The following is a 15,362-nucleotide window of genomic DNA, read 5'->3' as shown; positions in this document are numbered from 1 at the left end:
AACAACTCAGATGCCCGTCCAAAGAGCAGTGGTTAAAGAAACTATGGTACATCTACTCCGTGGAATACTACTCAGCCATTAACAAAAAATGAAATCCTACCATTTGCAACAAATGGTCCCAACTAGGCACTATTATGCTCAGTGAAATAAATCACAAAAGGACAAATGCCATATGTTTTCAATCTTCATGCAAACTGTGAGATCAATAACACTTTTAATAAGATTTTTGTTGCAGCTCATGGGTTTTGATATTTTCGTCTTTATTTTCATTTCTTCAAAATGGTTTCTTTTATTAAATTTTTCACTGACTCATAGATCACACAGTAGCATCGTTTTCTCCAAGAAGGATTTTTGTTTTCTTTTTTTATTTCTTCATCAACACATTGGTTATCTGCTAGCATATTATTTTTTAATATTTTCTTTTTTTATTATTTATGATTTTTAATTTATTAATTACATTTTATTATGTGTGACAGTTTCATAGGTACTTGGGTTCTCCCCACCCCTCCCCAAACCCTCCCACCATGGTGGATTCCTCCACCTTGCTGCATAACCACAGTTCAAGTTCAGTTGAGATTCCCCCATTGCAAGCATATACCAAACATAGAGTCCAGCATCTTATTGTCCAGTCAAGTTCAACGGCTTCTTAGGTATACCCTCTCTGGTCTGAAGACAGAGCCAGCAGAGTATCAGCCCAGTCAATTAAAAGCTCCAGCATACCATCCTGCTAGCATATTATTTAACTCCATGGTGTTGTAACTTTTTAAAATCTTATTCCTGTTGTTGATTTTGTTTTATGCTTTTCATTTAAGGGAACGTATAGTAACTGCATAATAGAGACTTTGATATCCCGATGTGAAGATACAGTGCAGTATGTGTCTCTGCTTCCAAATCAAAGAATGACTCCCAATGAGACTGTTGACTATATCATGACAATAGGATGTGGGACTGTCTGCCATTGTCTGTACCAGCAATGTTTGAACATACATAAATAGCAGAATGATGGAGTATTCTTCCTGAACTTATTTTGTATTATCCACCTACTATCTGAATAAGTATGTGAAATAAATCTTATAACAATACTCGTAGTGGTTAGTAACATTGTGTGCAAGGTCCCTGGGATCCTGCACCCCGACTGGAGACTGGGAAGAGATGTCCAGAGCTCTGTTGGTTGCAGCCATTTGGAGAGTGAATCAGTGGAAGGAAGATTTTATCTCTATCTCTCCTTCTCTCTGTAAGAGTATTGCACATAAAAATAAATAAGTCTTTTTTTTTTAAAGATTTTATTATTATTGGAAAGCCGCATATACAGAGAGGAGGAGAGAGAGAGCAAGATCTTGCATCCGATGTTTCACTCCCCAAGTGAGCCGCAACGGGCCGGTGCGCGCCGATCCAAAGCCGGGAACCAGGAACCTCTTCCAGGTCTCCCACGCGGGTGCAGTGTCCCAAAGGACTGAGCTGTCCTCCACTGCTTTCCCAGGCCACAAGCAGGGAGCTGGATGGGAAGTGAAGCTGCCGGGATTAGAACCGGCGCCCATATGGGATCCCGGGGCACGTTCAAGGCGAAGACTTTGCCGCTAGGCCACGCCGCCGGGCCCAAATAAGTCTTTTTAAAAGAAGATACATTTTAAAATCTGACTCTCTAAAGTCACTTTCCTTGTATGACTTGTATGACAAGCATGCTCTAGAAGATATGTGTCTATGAAGGTGAGTCCCACATCGATTCTGCCTATATTTGGACTTGACAACTTATTTACACAAATTGGATATTAATCTTATTAGCTGTCATGCAGCTTTCCAGGGTCCAGGATAGTTATTCCATCCATAAGTAGATGTGACATAGTAGCTACACTGTTACCAGTGAGTTTGTATGAACAAGTGTACCTCAAAAAGCTTATGGAAATAGAAATTAAAAATATGTTATTTTGATATAAAAAATAAATTCATGCATAATATTTTCAGAACAAAAATTTTTAATTTTATTGTTTCTTCTTTTTTAACCAAAATGGTCTTTTCCTTTAGCTCTATTTTTCGTTATTTTAATGGTGTGCCCTCAAAAGTATGTGGAGAAGTACTATGAGACTTGTCATCCCAATGGTGTAGGTCATGGGCTACAAACTTTCATAAAAGAAAGGAAGATCATAGTGTAAAATTGAGCTAAGACTGAATTCCATTAACTGGGGCACCTCCATCCACCCAATGTTTTGTTAGACGACTCATGGATGAACCCTAGCGCTCTGTAACCACCATCCCAGAGAGTGAAGAGGCAAGATGCAGCTTACACTACAAGAAGAGACATGTAAAACGACACTTAAATTCACTTCAAAATTCTAGCAACCACAATTTCAGTTGCAAAAATATTTCTTTCATTGTCTAAATAAAAGCAAGGCTATAATAAATGCTGTCTGCTTGTTTCAGGCCTCAGTTATTAACCTTTAGAAATCTTTCCTAACGATAAAAGCCTCTTCTTCCAGCAAATGCATCTTGGACAGGGACTTAATCTTGCAAAATTCCAACTTCTCTCTTGGGTCTTTTTGAAACTTCAATCTCTGACTCAGAAACACCCTGAACAGAGTGTTCCAGCAATTTCGGGGTTTTTTCAAATTGACAATTTCAACATTATTTAGATGTTACAGAAATGAAAACCCTGTTTTCAACACACAAACACACACATGTAGAAAGAAGGCACAGAATACAATTTGATGACTCAACAGCCAGTCATCACAAATGCAGTCTAAGATCGGATTGTCATTACCATACAGATTACTTTATGTGGTTCAGCTCTTATGGAAATCTAACCAAATCCCCAGAAGCTAGAGGAAATCATCAGCAAACTCTGTAGCATATGACACCTGCCAACACATCAGTGAAGCGAAACTTTTATTTTCACTTCCTTTCTACTGAGAGGAATACCTTCATATTGAGCTTCTTAAAGCACTACACAGATTTGTCTTGGTCACCGTCACATAACTCAAAACTAAGTAACAGCAGGTTTCCTTGTTTTTGTATTAAACATGCTGTTGCTACCCAGCCAGGTTCTGCAGCAGGTGCATTCCCAAAATGTCATTTAGACACAGTCAAGGGAAGCACAGATCTCTTCCCATGACTCTGTTTATTGTCCCTAGAGGAAACACCTAATCATATGATTATATCTTGGGAAAGATGTCCATGGAATTTAATTTTCTATTCTGTACTTAATGTTAGGTTGATCCGTGTGTGTGCGTGTGTAGGTTTATATATGAAACTTTCACTTCTAGCCAAGATTTGGTGATTAAACTAAGAGATTTTAACAGCAAAGTGACAGGCAACCGTTGGAACGTTTTGCTGCTTTCCTTAGTTCCAACAATCCTATAACTAGAAGAATCTTTTCAGTATCGTCATAGGACATTTAAGTTCAAAATACCTAAACTCTCTTTTCAATATACCTTTGCAACAAAACAAATTGTGATCAAATCACAGTCAATATTCAAGGAAGAGATCATTGCCTCAGGAAGAGCAAACACCTCCAGTGATACAATATGATAGCCTTTCAAACAGCCCCTTCCATTATGAACAACTCACAATGTTGAAAAGAAAAACTTCTCATCCGAAACTTAACTCCACCTCTTTCTGCACTCACTACTGACCTCAGGTTTGAACTTTCACGGTGCTACAAATAATCCCAATATTTTGTCTGCAGGAGAGCACTTCGCAAATGTGAAGTTGGCTGGTGTCTCCTGCTTACGTTCCTGGCAGTCCGATCCCCACGCCCTACAATCCTTAGTGGTGTTGCTTCCTTTATCCTCTCTGTCCTTCTCAGTTCTAGCAGCAGGTTGGCCAAGACTTCACTCTGAGTTTTCTAACATAAAATAGACATTTGGCCAAAACCGGAGCCATGGAACAAAAATACCATCAGAGCCCAAGCAGAAAACGTGAGTGTGTCAAGCCTCTTCAGGTAAAACCTCAGGGAATGGTGATCCCTGCGGTGTAATCAGATTAAGCAAATTCACATTTTGGGAATATTGTGCACACACAAACACACACACATGCACACTGCTCATGATTTGATGGTCACTGGTGATCTTTGACCTGAGTTACTCTTCTGCCAAAATTTAAATTAATACAGCATAGCTGAAATAATTCGCTGTCAAAGAAACATTTCCCAACCAGGCTAAAGGGGACCAATCAGCTGCGCTGCTAAGCATCCTTAGCTAAGTCTTATAGGAATTCAGAAAGTCAACGTGCTCTCACTAGCATCCCGAAGAAATACAAAGCTAAGTCAGAAGACTCTCGCTGCCCAGAATTTCACATCAGGGCATTTGTTTTATAGGAAGATAGATAAAGCACAGCCAATTGAAAAAGACACATAATGCTTGAACAGTAATAAAAAACAGTTCATTCTTTGGGGGGGGGGTATTTGTTTTATTGGAAAGTCAGATACACAGCGGAGGAGAGACAGAGAGTAAGATTCTCCATCTACCGGTTCACTCCCCAAGTGGCCACAATGGCTGGAGCTGAGCCTTATCTACACCAGCAGCCAGGAGCTTCTTCTGAGTCTCCCATGTGGATACAGGTCCCACTGCTTTCCCAGGCCACAAGCAGGGAGCTGGATGGGAAGCGAGGCTGCCAAGACACAAATCAGTTCCCACATGGGATCCTGGCACATGTAAGGCAAGGACTTCAACCACCCAGGCTACCGCACCGGGCCCAGGACTTCTTTTAAAAGATCTTTTTTTAAAAAACCCATGAGTATGCTTCAAAATGTTAAGAACAATGGAGATAAAATGTAAGTTTATCTTGACAAAATAATACTTCTTTAAATTTTTATTTATTTGTGAGGCAGAGAAAGAGGGTAAGAAGCACAAGTAGAAAGCGTCCGCCTGCTGATTCACTCTGGAACTGCCCAGATGCTTGGAACCCGATCTAGGCCTCTCACGTGGGTGACAGAAATACAGTCACGTCAGCCATCTCCATCACCACTGCCTTCCTGGCTCTGTGGAACTGGCTGGAGCCAGGAGCAGCGGCTTGCAGTCACATCGGGTACTCTGGTAAGAAATGTGGGTTTTTTAACCCATGCTTCAACTACTAGGCTAAACACCATGGCTGGTGAAAGACATTTTTAAAATGCATACACATAGTTTTCACAATTTGAATTTTTCCAAAAAGTATTTGAAGCCATGACATGTTGATGCCTATACACCAATAACCTTCACCTTGTTTAGGATTTAAAGTGTTTTCAAACACATGCGCTATATTCTTCTTTGCGTTTTGTTACAAGTGCTGTCCTCTGATGTACTTTTGTCTGTCTTCCTATGAACTGCACAAGTGAATTCAGGAGGCTAATGGTTAGGAACCACACATCACCATCTGAGGGCATGCCAATGCTCTGTGCCCACCTGCCAGCAGCACATTGTTAGCAACACCAGACCACAAAACCCTGATTTAGCCAACTCAAACGCCAGAAGACAGGATATGGAATTTTAAAAAGGACATTTATGGAAAAGTTCCATTATTTGTGATATCAGCCACATCAAAATTTCAAAGTATTTGGTTAGTGAGGTCTGGTTCTCCCGATGCAAACTCCTTTACAAAAGTTGCCTTTGAGTTAAGAACTACTTGACTGACTAATCAGTGAATTGCCTTTTGCGAAGTTAAACACAAACATTCCCATTACAAATTCATAATAGTGTTGTTCCATACACACACCCTGAGAGTGGTCTTTCAAAGACGAACACACAGTTTCTTGGCTTACCTCTGTCCGTCACCCTAGATCCAGTAGGCTTGTCTGGAACAGAAAGATGGTCTTGCTTGTTGCTCAGTGAAGACGTGTCAGCACTGGACAAAGAGTTCAACAACCCACTTTCTGATGTGACAAAGTTGCTTTCTGAAGCTTTGTAACTGTTTGCTTCTGAGGGGGCAGAGCAATGAACCTGCACAGCCAATGCTTTGGAGTGTCCCACATCTTCATCAGCTGATGGGCTATTAACAGTATCAAGCCAGGGTTGCCTTCCTTTAGATACAGAGGAAGAAAAACTGCTGGGCATCTTTGCTGTGTTATCTAGGGAAGAGACAGAGCATGCTGTTCTAGCCAGTTTCGGTGAGTACGAAGACACCTGCTGCGTAGCCTGTTTCAGAAAAAAAAAAAAAAAAAAGCAAAAAAGAATAAGAGCAATTATAATTCAAAACTATTACACTCTACTGTTCGATATCAATAAAGGTACCTCAATACAGTTTCAAAAAGTGAGCAGCAATAAAAGAAACAAAGGTTAAAGACAAATTTCTTTCCACGTGGTAGTCACTTAGGATATTTGTTAAAACAGACTTGTTTAACTTTGGAATCATGATGTTACTGCATATCATTTATGCAGCAAATGATTTATCCTCTTCTTTATTCCTCCCCCAGAAACTTAAAAGACCTATTTGGGAAAGTTTTCAGAATATTGAAGCATAACTTGAACAAAAAAAAAATTTCAAATCTGTCTTAAAATTTGCACTAAGGGAGCAAACTATCTTGAGAAAAGATAATTGAGAGAAGGGAAAGAAACACTAGATTCAGGCAGGAAACAGTGTCACATTTGTGAAAGGGTGTATATCATGCATATATCCCTAGTACATATGGCCAATATCAGCTTATAACTACACAGCTTAAACAAAACATCATGTTTCCAAAGAAGACAAAATACATTTGCAGCTTTCTAATTCATGGTGAGAAACCAAAGGTTCCATCACAGGCAATGAGAATGGAATTAATGGTGTCAGATTTTCCAACAAACACTCCAAGGACAAATGACCATTTTTAGGAGCATTTTCACCCATTCACAGAAAAAAAAACATCAATACAGTATCCCCAACAAGGATATTTTTATTGAAAATGCTTTCATTTTGTCTAAATTTTATCCTTGTTACTCTTTGATGTCGAAATATACACCTTCTTTTAAAAAGCAGTGATATACCGGAGAGCTTGTGTCTTTTAGGAGGTTTTTGAAATATCTCTCAGAACAAAATGAAGATTCAGCAACTGTAGTTGTTTTTCCACTGTTAATCACATTAGTCACGAAAATGTACACATCTCAACTCCAGTGCTCACCCAACCCCCACACCACTGCCGATGACGGATAAAACAGAAGAGGTATCTTCTGACTCAATCCCTTTACATCTTCTTATCAAACCCGCCTGCTAATTTCAAGCATTTAAAATTCCAAACAAATGTCAGGAAAGATATAATTAGACATGAAATGCCAAAGATAGAACTGGAATCTTTGAAATCATTGCAACTAACAAAGAATGGCTTAATTTGCTCCAGATCTATACAGGCCCAAGACCACTGCTGGTTCTTTTCCTGAGTTTTGTTGGAAAAAGATAGTATTTCTCAAGTGTTGCCCGTAAGATGAATATTAGATGTGGATAGATAAGTTAGATATTGTATTTTTAAAATTTTTATTTACTTTCCAAAGAGCGTGTGCACAAGAGAAAACTTCTATCCCATATTTCACTCCTCAGATAACCACAGAAATCACAGCTGGGTAAAGTTTAAAAGTGGGAGCCAGCAACTCAGCCCAGGCCTCACAGTGGGTGGCAAGAACCCAGTTAGTTAAGCATCATCTAGGTCTCTTAATGGCCTGTATTAACAAGAAAGCTGAAGTGAGAGGTGCAGATGAAGCTGGCACCGCCATGTAGACCTGAACATTTTAACTGGCATCTTTGCCCCTCTGGCAAATACTCACCTAGTCAATGAACTTTTAAGGAATACTCCTTTGAAATATCTACACAACGCACTGAGCATACATATTTCTGAATAATAATGCGCTGGTACAAAAGTGAAATGCCTCAATCAGGAATGTGTGGAAGTAGCTTGAGAATTTGCGACCTTCAGTCAGATCATCTAACAACTAAGAGATGCAACGTCTATAACTCACCAAATCAAGATGTCGTTGTCTGGAGGAGGGAACACACACAGCCTCCAGACTCTCAAAATAAACGCAAGAACGGGTTTGTTCATTAGCAGGATCTACAAATAAATATTAATAAAATACCCTTGCAAGGCCACTCTCGGCACAGTCACTTGTGAGCTGTTTCAGTAAGAGCTCAGCCTCTCGGGATCAACTTCCTTTGTGAAAACAGACCAAGCACATACATCTTCGCCTGTTGCTCCTGCTGCCACAACTTGAATTCGGTAACAAAGCTGACCATTTGAGCAAAACTACGTACACAGTGGTTGCAGCACTTTTTGCAAGGTGTTTGAACCTCAGAATTCTGCTTGAAAGACTAAAGACGACTAGCTAGATGAGTGTCCACAGAATCTGTGAAGTGTACTCCTGTTTGGGCATACCAGTCTAGTACCATGGGACAATTATAAAGCTAATTATAAAATAAAGAAGTGAAAACTGAGCTGAAAAGAAAAAACAGATTTTAAAAAGAAGAATAAGAAATGTAAAGGAGGGGAAAAATATGAAACTACATATACATGAAAAGGCACTTTGAATGACAAGCTGAAAAAGCATAAATCAAAGCAAGCCTGAAGTTGAGAGAATTCGCTGCAGAAGCACACTTTCCTGACAGTGCAGTGTGGACATCGAGTTCCCCACACCTGATATTCCACAGCCACCAATACCCAAGGTCAAGTACAAAGGCGCATTAGATGCTCCAGTGAACCGTCCACGCTATCTGTTCCCCGCAGCCCCCACAGCAAACCAAACGGAAGAAGAAAGGAATGGTCCCCACCGCCACCAGACCATCTTCCAAGTGTCAGATCCAATTTCAGCTCCTGCACCAAGCCTTCTGTGATAGACTGAGGACCAGCAAGGCAGCTTAGCTGGGTGTCTCCTTCCAGGCTTACCTCTATCTTACCAAGCGGGATAATATTTTAATCAGAAGATTACAACATGCTGAAATAAAGAAATTAATGCTGACATTCCAATTTTAAGTAGTTTTAATTTTAAAAGCTTAATCAAATGATAGCTAACTCCAAAATTCATTTTTTGAAACCTTTTTCAAACTACAATGTGACCTGATGAATGATTTTTAAATAACCACCAAGGGGCCAATGTTTTGTTATTAGTTTTGACATAGCCAGATAAATTAAAGCAAAAGCCAGCATCTCATATGGACAACAGCTTATGACCCAGCTGTTCTGCTTCTCATACACATCTCTGTTGATGACCCGGGAAAAGAATCAGAGGGTAACCTAAGTATGTGGGCCCCTGCCATCCACATGGGAGAGCCAAATACAGCTCCTGGCTTCTGCCGGGCCCAACCATGGCCATTGTAGCAAGATAGGTTGTAAACCAGTAGACGCATGTCACACTCTCTCTGACTTTTAAATAAATATTTTTTTAAAAAAAGACTGCAATTAGGAAGTGAATCAACATACAATCTTATTCATCAAAGAATAAGGGGAAAAATACTACAGTAACTTAAGACTAAAATTCATTTTTAAATAATAAAGAGAAAGAATGTACAAGTTTTGCTTTTATAGATAGTAATAAAAAATAACAGGCAGCTCGTGGCACATGCTATGTCATATTTATTATACAAACTAATAAAACCACTAGTCAAAACAAAACAAAAACCACCCTTATATAGAATACTCATCCCTCTTCCCCCGGTCCTGAGCAACGCACCCATGGGAGAACATCCGGTCATCCATCCCTTACTATTCAAGTGACAAGCATTTCTCCAAGTCTCATTCTGGCTTCCTCACTCTGCCTTGCTTCCCTGGCCTCCCCTGTCCAGCCTCCAAACAACAGCTGAAAAACTTCAAAACACAAGAGACCGCAGTACGTCGCAGCCGAAAATCCTTTAGCCATTGCTCATCACAGGTACAAACACATCTTGGTCTCCACGTGAGCTGGAAAGGCTCCCACGGACCCTAACTGTGCTCCTTCCCAGCCATGTTGCCCTTCTTTCCACCCCTCAATCATGTCTCCAGTTCCTTCTAACCAACAGACTCTCTAAAAACCTGTAGATTCTAGGGTGGCTGCTTCCTTTGTAGTATTTAGCTCTAAACGTAATCATCATTCCTTCCACAAGCCATCCTCCCTGGCAGAGGGGAAGAGCGAGCAACAAACGCCTCACCATCCTCAACCACTCCCCAGACATTGTCTGATTTTATCTTCTTCACAGTGTTTACCAACATATAAAATAATACTTTCAAATTATGAATGTTTTGTCCCTTCCCCTTAACACAGAAGGCTGAGGTTGCCTAGTTCAGCAACCACTTATTGCCCATACAGCTGGGCACATGATAGAGAGACACAAAAATATTTATTAGCTACCTGATTGACTTGGATTTATAAAGAGGAACAAATACTATAAAATAAAGGAGTATGTTTTTTATATAGTATTTGTTACAGTTTGTGGTTTATTTTGCTGGAATTTGGTTTCTGTATTATAAAATACAATTTTTATGAGATTTCAACAAAGTGTTTTCTTAGGGGTATTTGAAACCATTAGACCAGTGAAAAGCAGTATCTTCCTAATTCACCTGGGTAAATGTTCGTGGAACAAAAGTCTATGGAGAGTGTAGATGAAGACAAAACAATCAGCCATTTGCTATTTATATGTTTATTAAATATTATTAATTTGAATTATACACTAGGCACAGATCTAAGTGTGGTAGGTAGATAAGAAGATATTGGACACTTTTTTAATTTAATACAGAAATAAGTAATAAAGAATGAGGGGAAAAGTGCTACAGGAATACAGAGAGTTCAGAAGGGGGAGAAATCAAGCCAGCATCGAGGACCAAAGAAGCTCTGATGAAGGAAACAGCTTGGTTTTGGAAGGAGGTTGAGGCAGTTGGGTCCTGAGTGCCAAGATAGCTCAAGTGTAGATTCAGGAGCGAGAATGTCAACAAGGTTTTCAGGAAACACAAGCAGTATCTTGGACTGATGCGAAGTAAGCATAAGCAATCGGCTATCATGGGAGTCCAAAGAAAGCTCCAGGTCTTTAAATACTAAAGCGAAAAGTCTAGAAGCAATCTGATAAGCAATGAGGATTCACAGGAAGACTTCAAGCAGGCGACTCACTATTATCTGAACTGTACTTCACATAAACTAACTTAGAGGTGAATTTTAAGTGGATAGACTAGAGACCAAGAAAGAAAAAATAGCCTACTGCTTAAATAACTAAGGTAAAGCTAATGAGCCCTTCAACCAGGGCAACGGGAAAGAAGAAGAATGGGATAGAAATTAACATTGCTACTGACTCGCAGAAGAGCAGACAGCAAAGATAAAAAGTAAGAGGTAAGAATACAAAGGGGAATCCTAGAAAAGTTTCCATTCAGTCCAACTATAGCTCTTAGGATCAATTTTCTCCTCTAGAGGAAAAAGGATGACTTTTTAAATATAACTTCTATAAGCAATGGTCACCTACAAAAACCTACTTGTGATCATTTGTTTTGTCTAACACCATAATACCTTGAAAGATTCAGCAACCTCAGGAAGACAACTCTTCAATAATTACCCTGTTAAGATTCAACTTAAATTCCAAATTCACCTTTCACCTTCTGCATTTAATCCTCAAATCCCTCTTCTGTCCACAGGGCTATAGGCCAGAATTTGCAGGATCTATTTTTATTTATCACGTATTTGGGTTGCTTTGGCTAGTTTCTTTTCATTATTGGTATGCAAAGAAATTATACTGAATAGCATGAAAATGTGAGAATATTATGTTAAAATCATCTGCCATGAGCTGCATGAAGTTGTGCTTAAAAACTCTCACTTCTCATTTTCTCTCACACTTGATCCATCTAATGGTATCAGCTTTCCAAATACAACCCAAACGCAGTCCTTCCATTCCTCAAGTACTCCATTACTACTGCACCCTGAAGGGATCACCAGCAACTCTCACCACAGAGTTCAGCATACTGTCCTTGATTCTGCTCTGCTTCCAAACTTACTCCCTTCCTCTCACATGCTTGTCCATACAACAGCCAGTGCAGTCCTGCTGCAGTAGTAATTGGTCACATTATTCCACTGCACAAACCTGCCCAAGTCTCCTTAAATTATCAAAGTTACAAACTGGTCCAGGTGATCCACATGGTACAACTACCACTGTCTCTGACTTCATTTCCTCTCAAGGTAGCCTTCCCTTGGTCCATCAGGCTGCAGTTACACCAGTCTCCTTGCATCACAAGGCACCACAGAGACCTCATTTCTATTCCCTTGGCTTGAGAAATCCTGGCCAGATATTTGCCTGGCTGATTCTCACTTGCCTTAGCTCTCAATGACTATATCCTGCATGCCTGTTCATTGTTCAGTTTCATCTCTCGCTAGCATTCCTGACCTCTCTCACCCTGCCCTACGGCTACTCATGCAGCAGATGCAGGTTGATTGTTTATGATCAATCTCAATCACAAGCTCACCTCCTGAAGAAAGTGACTCATTGTTCACTAATGTGTCCCAGACGTGGAGTAGAGTGACTCTCAATGCTTTTAAAGCCAGTGAATAAGCACAGAGGCATAGAACAGGTTATCACAAAATGTTTCTAAAATTGAACTTACAAGGAAAGTATATGGAACACATTTCAGCGACCTTGACAGCTCTTAAATCAGTTAATAACAGGAAACTACTGGATTTGAAATGTGATTGAAGATGGTTTTTTTCCTGCTCGTTTGTGAACTTCAAAGAATCATGGACAGTTATCTCTGTAAATTATCTTCCAAAGTGAAATGTTCAGACTCCCATCTATTTTAAACCATTGAAATTGACTTGTCATAAGCTCCACATTTCCTATTTACTTTAAAAAATGGATGACTTTCTCATAAACAGTTCTCAGGAAGAAAGAATACAAACAATTGGGCCCAGCACGGTGGACTAGTGGCTAAAGTCCTCGCCCAGGGTCCCATATAGGTTCTGGTTCTAATCCCGGCATCCCAGCTTCCCATCTAGTTCCCTGATTGTGGCCTGGGAAAGTTGAGAATGGCCCAATGCCTTGGACTCCTGCCCCCACATGGGAGAGAGGCTTGGAAGAAGTTTCTGGCTCCTAGCTTCAGATCGGCTCAGTTCCAACCATTGCAGTCACTTGGGGAGTGAACCATTGGATGCCATATCTTTTTCTCTGTCTCTTCTCCTCCCTATCTATTTGACTTTGCAATAAAAACAAATAAATCTTAAAAAAAAATACAAACAACAGCATCTTTGGCCAGGGAAGTTTCTGAACTGTTCTTTTTCTTTGAAGAATGTGGTTCAGCCCTTAGAGTCAAAGTCCAAACTGGGCTGGTGGCGTAGTACTTCTCTTTACTCATTAGCAGATGCAAAAATGGATATTAAATAAAGTTTTTTCTTAAGATTTTATATTTTTGAGATAATTTTCCACAATACTGTTATTTCATGCCATAGAGATTATCATAACAAAACTAAATTACCCATAATGTTTCAAAGCAAGAACCTTGCGAGAAAAGTATATATTTCTCATATCTAATTCATAGCTAGTCTATACTATATTGAGTTAAATAAGTTGATTCTTACACCATCTAAAAGTTAGTGTCTTTTTAATCTTACTTGCTTGAGTGAAAAGTTTAAGTGTTATTCTCCCCAAATGCTTTCCATGTCTGCTTTTCAAAAACAAGAGAAAACAAAAACAAAATCTGCCTGAAAAATATGTGAGCAGAAGGAACATATTGTTCCTAAAGAAAAAAACTAACCTTTCAAAATTTATCTAACTATTTTCCAATATATTTCTTTAGAAAACATTAGCCTTGGTGACCTGAAAAGAAACGATCAACTTGAAATTCCAAAAATAACATTTGACTGATGACTAAGGGAATTCTGAAGAACTCTTCTGAGTTATGGCATAAATCAGTGGTTTCCTAAGAATCCAATGATTTTTGTACTTTAGAAGAGCCATCTTTGAACTTTTACTATAATATCAAGCTATTTTTACTGTACAATAGAATCCAGTCAGGATTCTTCATCTCATTAGACAATCTGTTTGCATTTATTTTTTATCAGGTCGAGTTGTAGTTGCCTGGCAATCCTTTCAGCAACCTCTGGTACTAGCTTGCTATCATAAAAGTGAAACTCACGTGTTTCAGAGTTAAAATAAGTCACAGAAAATTAGTCTGGGGAATCAGTTCTGAGGTATAGCAGGTAAGGCCACTGTCTGCTATAATAATGCCCCATAATAACAGTGGTTCAGGCCCTGGCTGCTCTACTGCCTATCCAGCTTCCTGCTGTTGTGCCTGGGAAAGCAGTGGAAGATGAGCCAAGTCCTTGGCCCAGGTAGTCAGACTCAGAAGAACTGCCCAGCTATGGCGTTAGTCTCACCCAGGCTGGCTATTGCAGCATTTTAAGAAGTGAGCCAGTGACTGGAGGATAGATCTCTCTGTCTTTCCTTCTCTTACTTTTAAAAAATAGTAAACAAAATATTTTTAAGTTAAAAATAAAGTCAATTAAACTAGTTTAAAACAAAAGCATTATGTTGACAGTCATAATAAAAGGAAGAGAAATTTCTGAAAAAGATGTAGAGATGACAAACCAATTCCTTCTGTGTTACAAGTTTAAGTGGGGAAGACAGAGGTAAACACCCACGCAGGGGAAGAGACAATGAAACAGAGAGACACGGAGGCAGAGAGAAAGTCCCTATTAAATCTGCACCAAGGAACATCTACTGAAGACTGTCACAAAGTCATTGGCATCTCAGCAGCAACAAACGAATCCAACAAGAAGCTGTCACAAACTGAGAGTCACTTCAAGATCTCAAAACGTTGTTAAGCCTGAGTGATTGGAAAAGATCAAAGCTACCTCTAAATTCACAAAGCTAACTTTTAAAGAGATTACAACGAGGGAAAAAGCTATAGAAAGAAAGCATACAAAAGTACATCTTGCATAATATCATATGTTTTCTCTTATTTATAATAACTAACATATGCAGAGTATTAAAAAAATAAATAAAAACTCTGTATAAGAATGAAATTACCTTCTACGATTTGATTATCATTTATAATCCTTGCTATATTCCTCAGGAACAGTGGCTTTTCCACTTTTTACATACTGAACACTATATCTAGCAGAATATTAGGCCTGTAACTATAAAGTAACAAAAGTGTGTTATTACAAAATTACAGGAAGAGAAATGGACAGAGGGAACTATCCTTATATTCTTAGAATTTTATCTTTGAAATGCATGAAATCCATTGTCTTTATTTTAGCAAAAAGTGGTTAAGTTGCTATAAATTTTGCAATTTTAAACTTTAGAATTTTTATATGTATTATAATTTAAATTTTGATTAATCATTCTATTTTTTAATTTATTTATTTTTTATTATTTTTTGACAATCTTTACATAGTTAATTAGGGTAAAAAGGTTCAAGGGCTATAGGAAAGTAGGTAAGACTATTATTCCCATATTGTTTCCTTCCTGTTTAAAGGGGGGTATTAAGG

General features: G+C 39.0%; 1 protein-coding gene across 2 annotated transcripts in view; it reads right to left on the bottom strand.

Moving 5' to 3' along the window:
- The window catches only part of IPCEF1 (interaction protein for cytohesin exchange factors 1), a 186,483-nt gene that overhangs the window by 22,960 nt on the left and 148,161 nt on the right, over positions 1–15,362 (bottom strand). For both annotated transcript variants that reach the window (XM_012929879.2, XM_058663308.1), the window contains one exon: positions 5,732–6,104. In XM_012929879.2, the coding sequence (XP_012785333.2) occupies positions 5,732–6,104 (373 nt within the window). The remainder of the gene's footprint in view (positions 1–5,731; positions 6,105–15,362) is intronic.

The sequence above is a fragment of the Ochotona princeps genome, chromosome 1, assembly GCF_030435755.1.
Source record: "Ochotona princeps isolate mOchPri1 chromosome 1, mOchPri1.hap1, whole genome shotgun sequence".
Classification (NCBI taxonomy): Eukaryota; Metazoa; Chordata; class Mammalia; order Lagomorpha; family Ochotonidae; genus Ochotona; species Ochotona princeps.
This window is presented reverse-complemented; position numbering and strand designations above follow the sequence as displayed.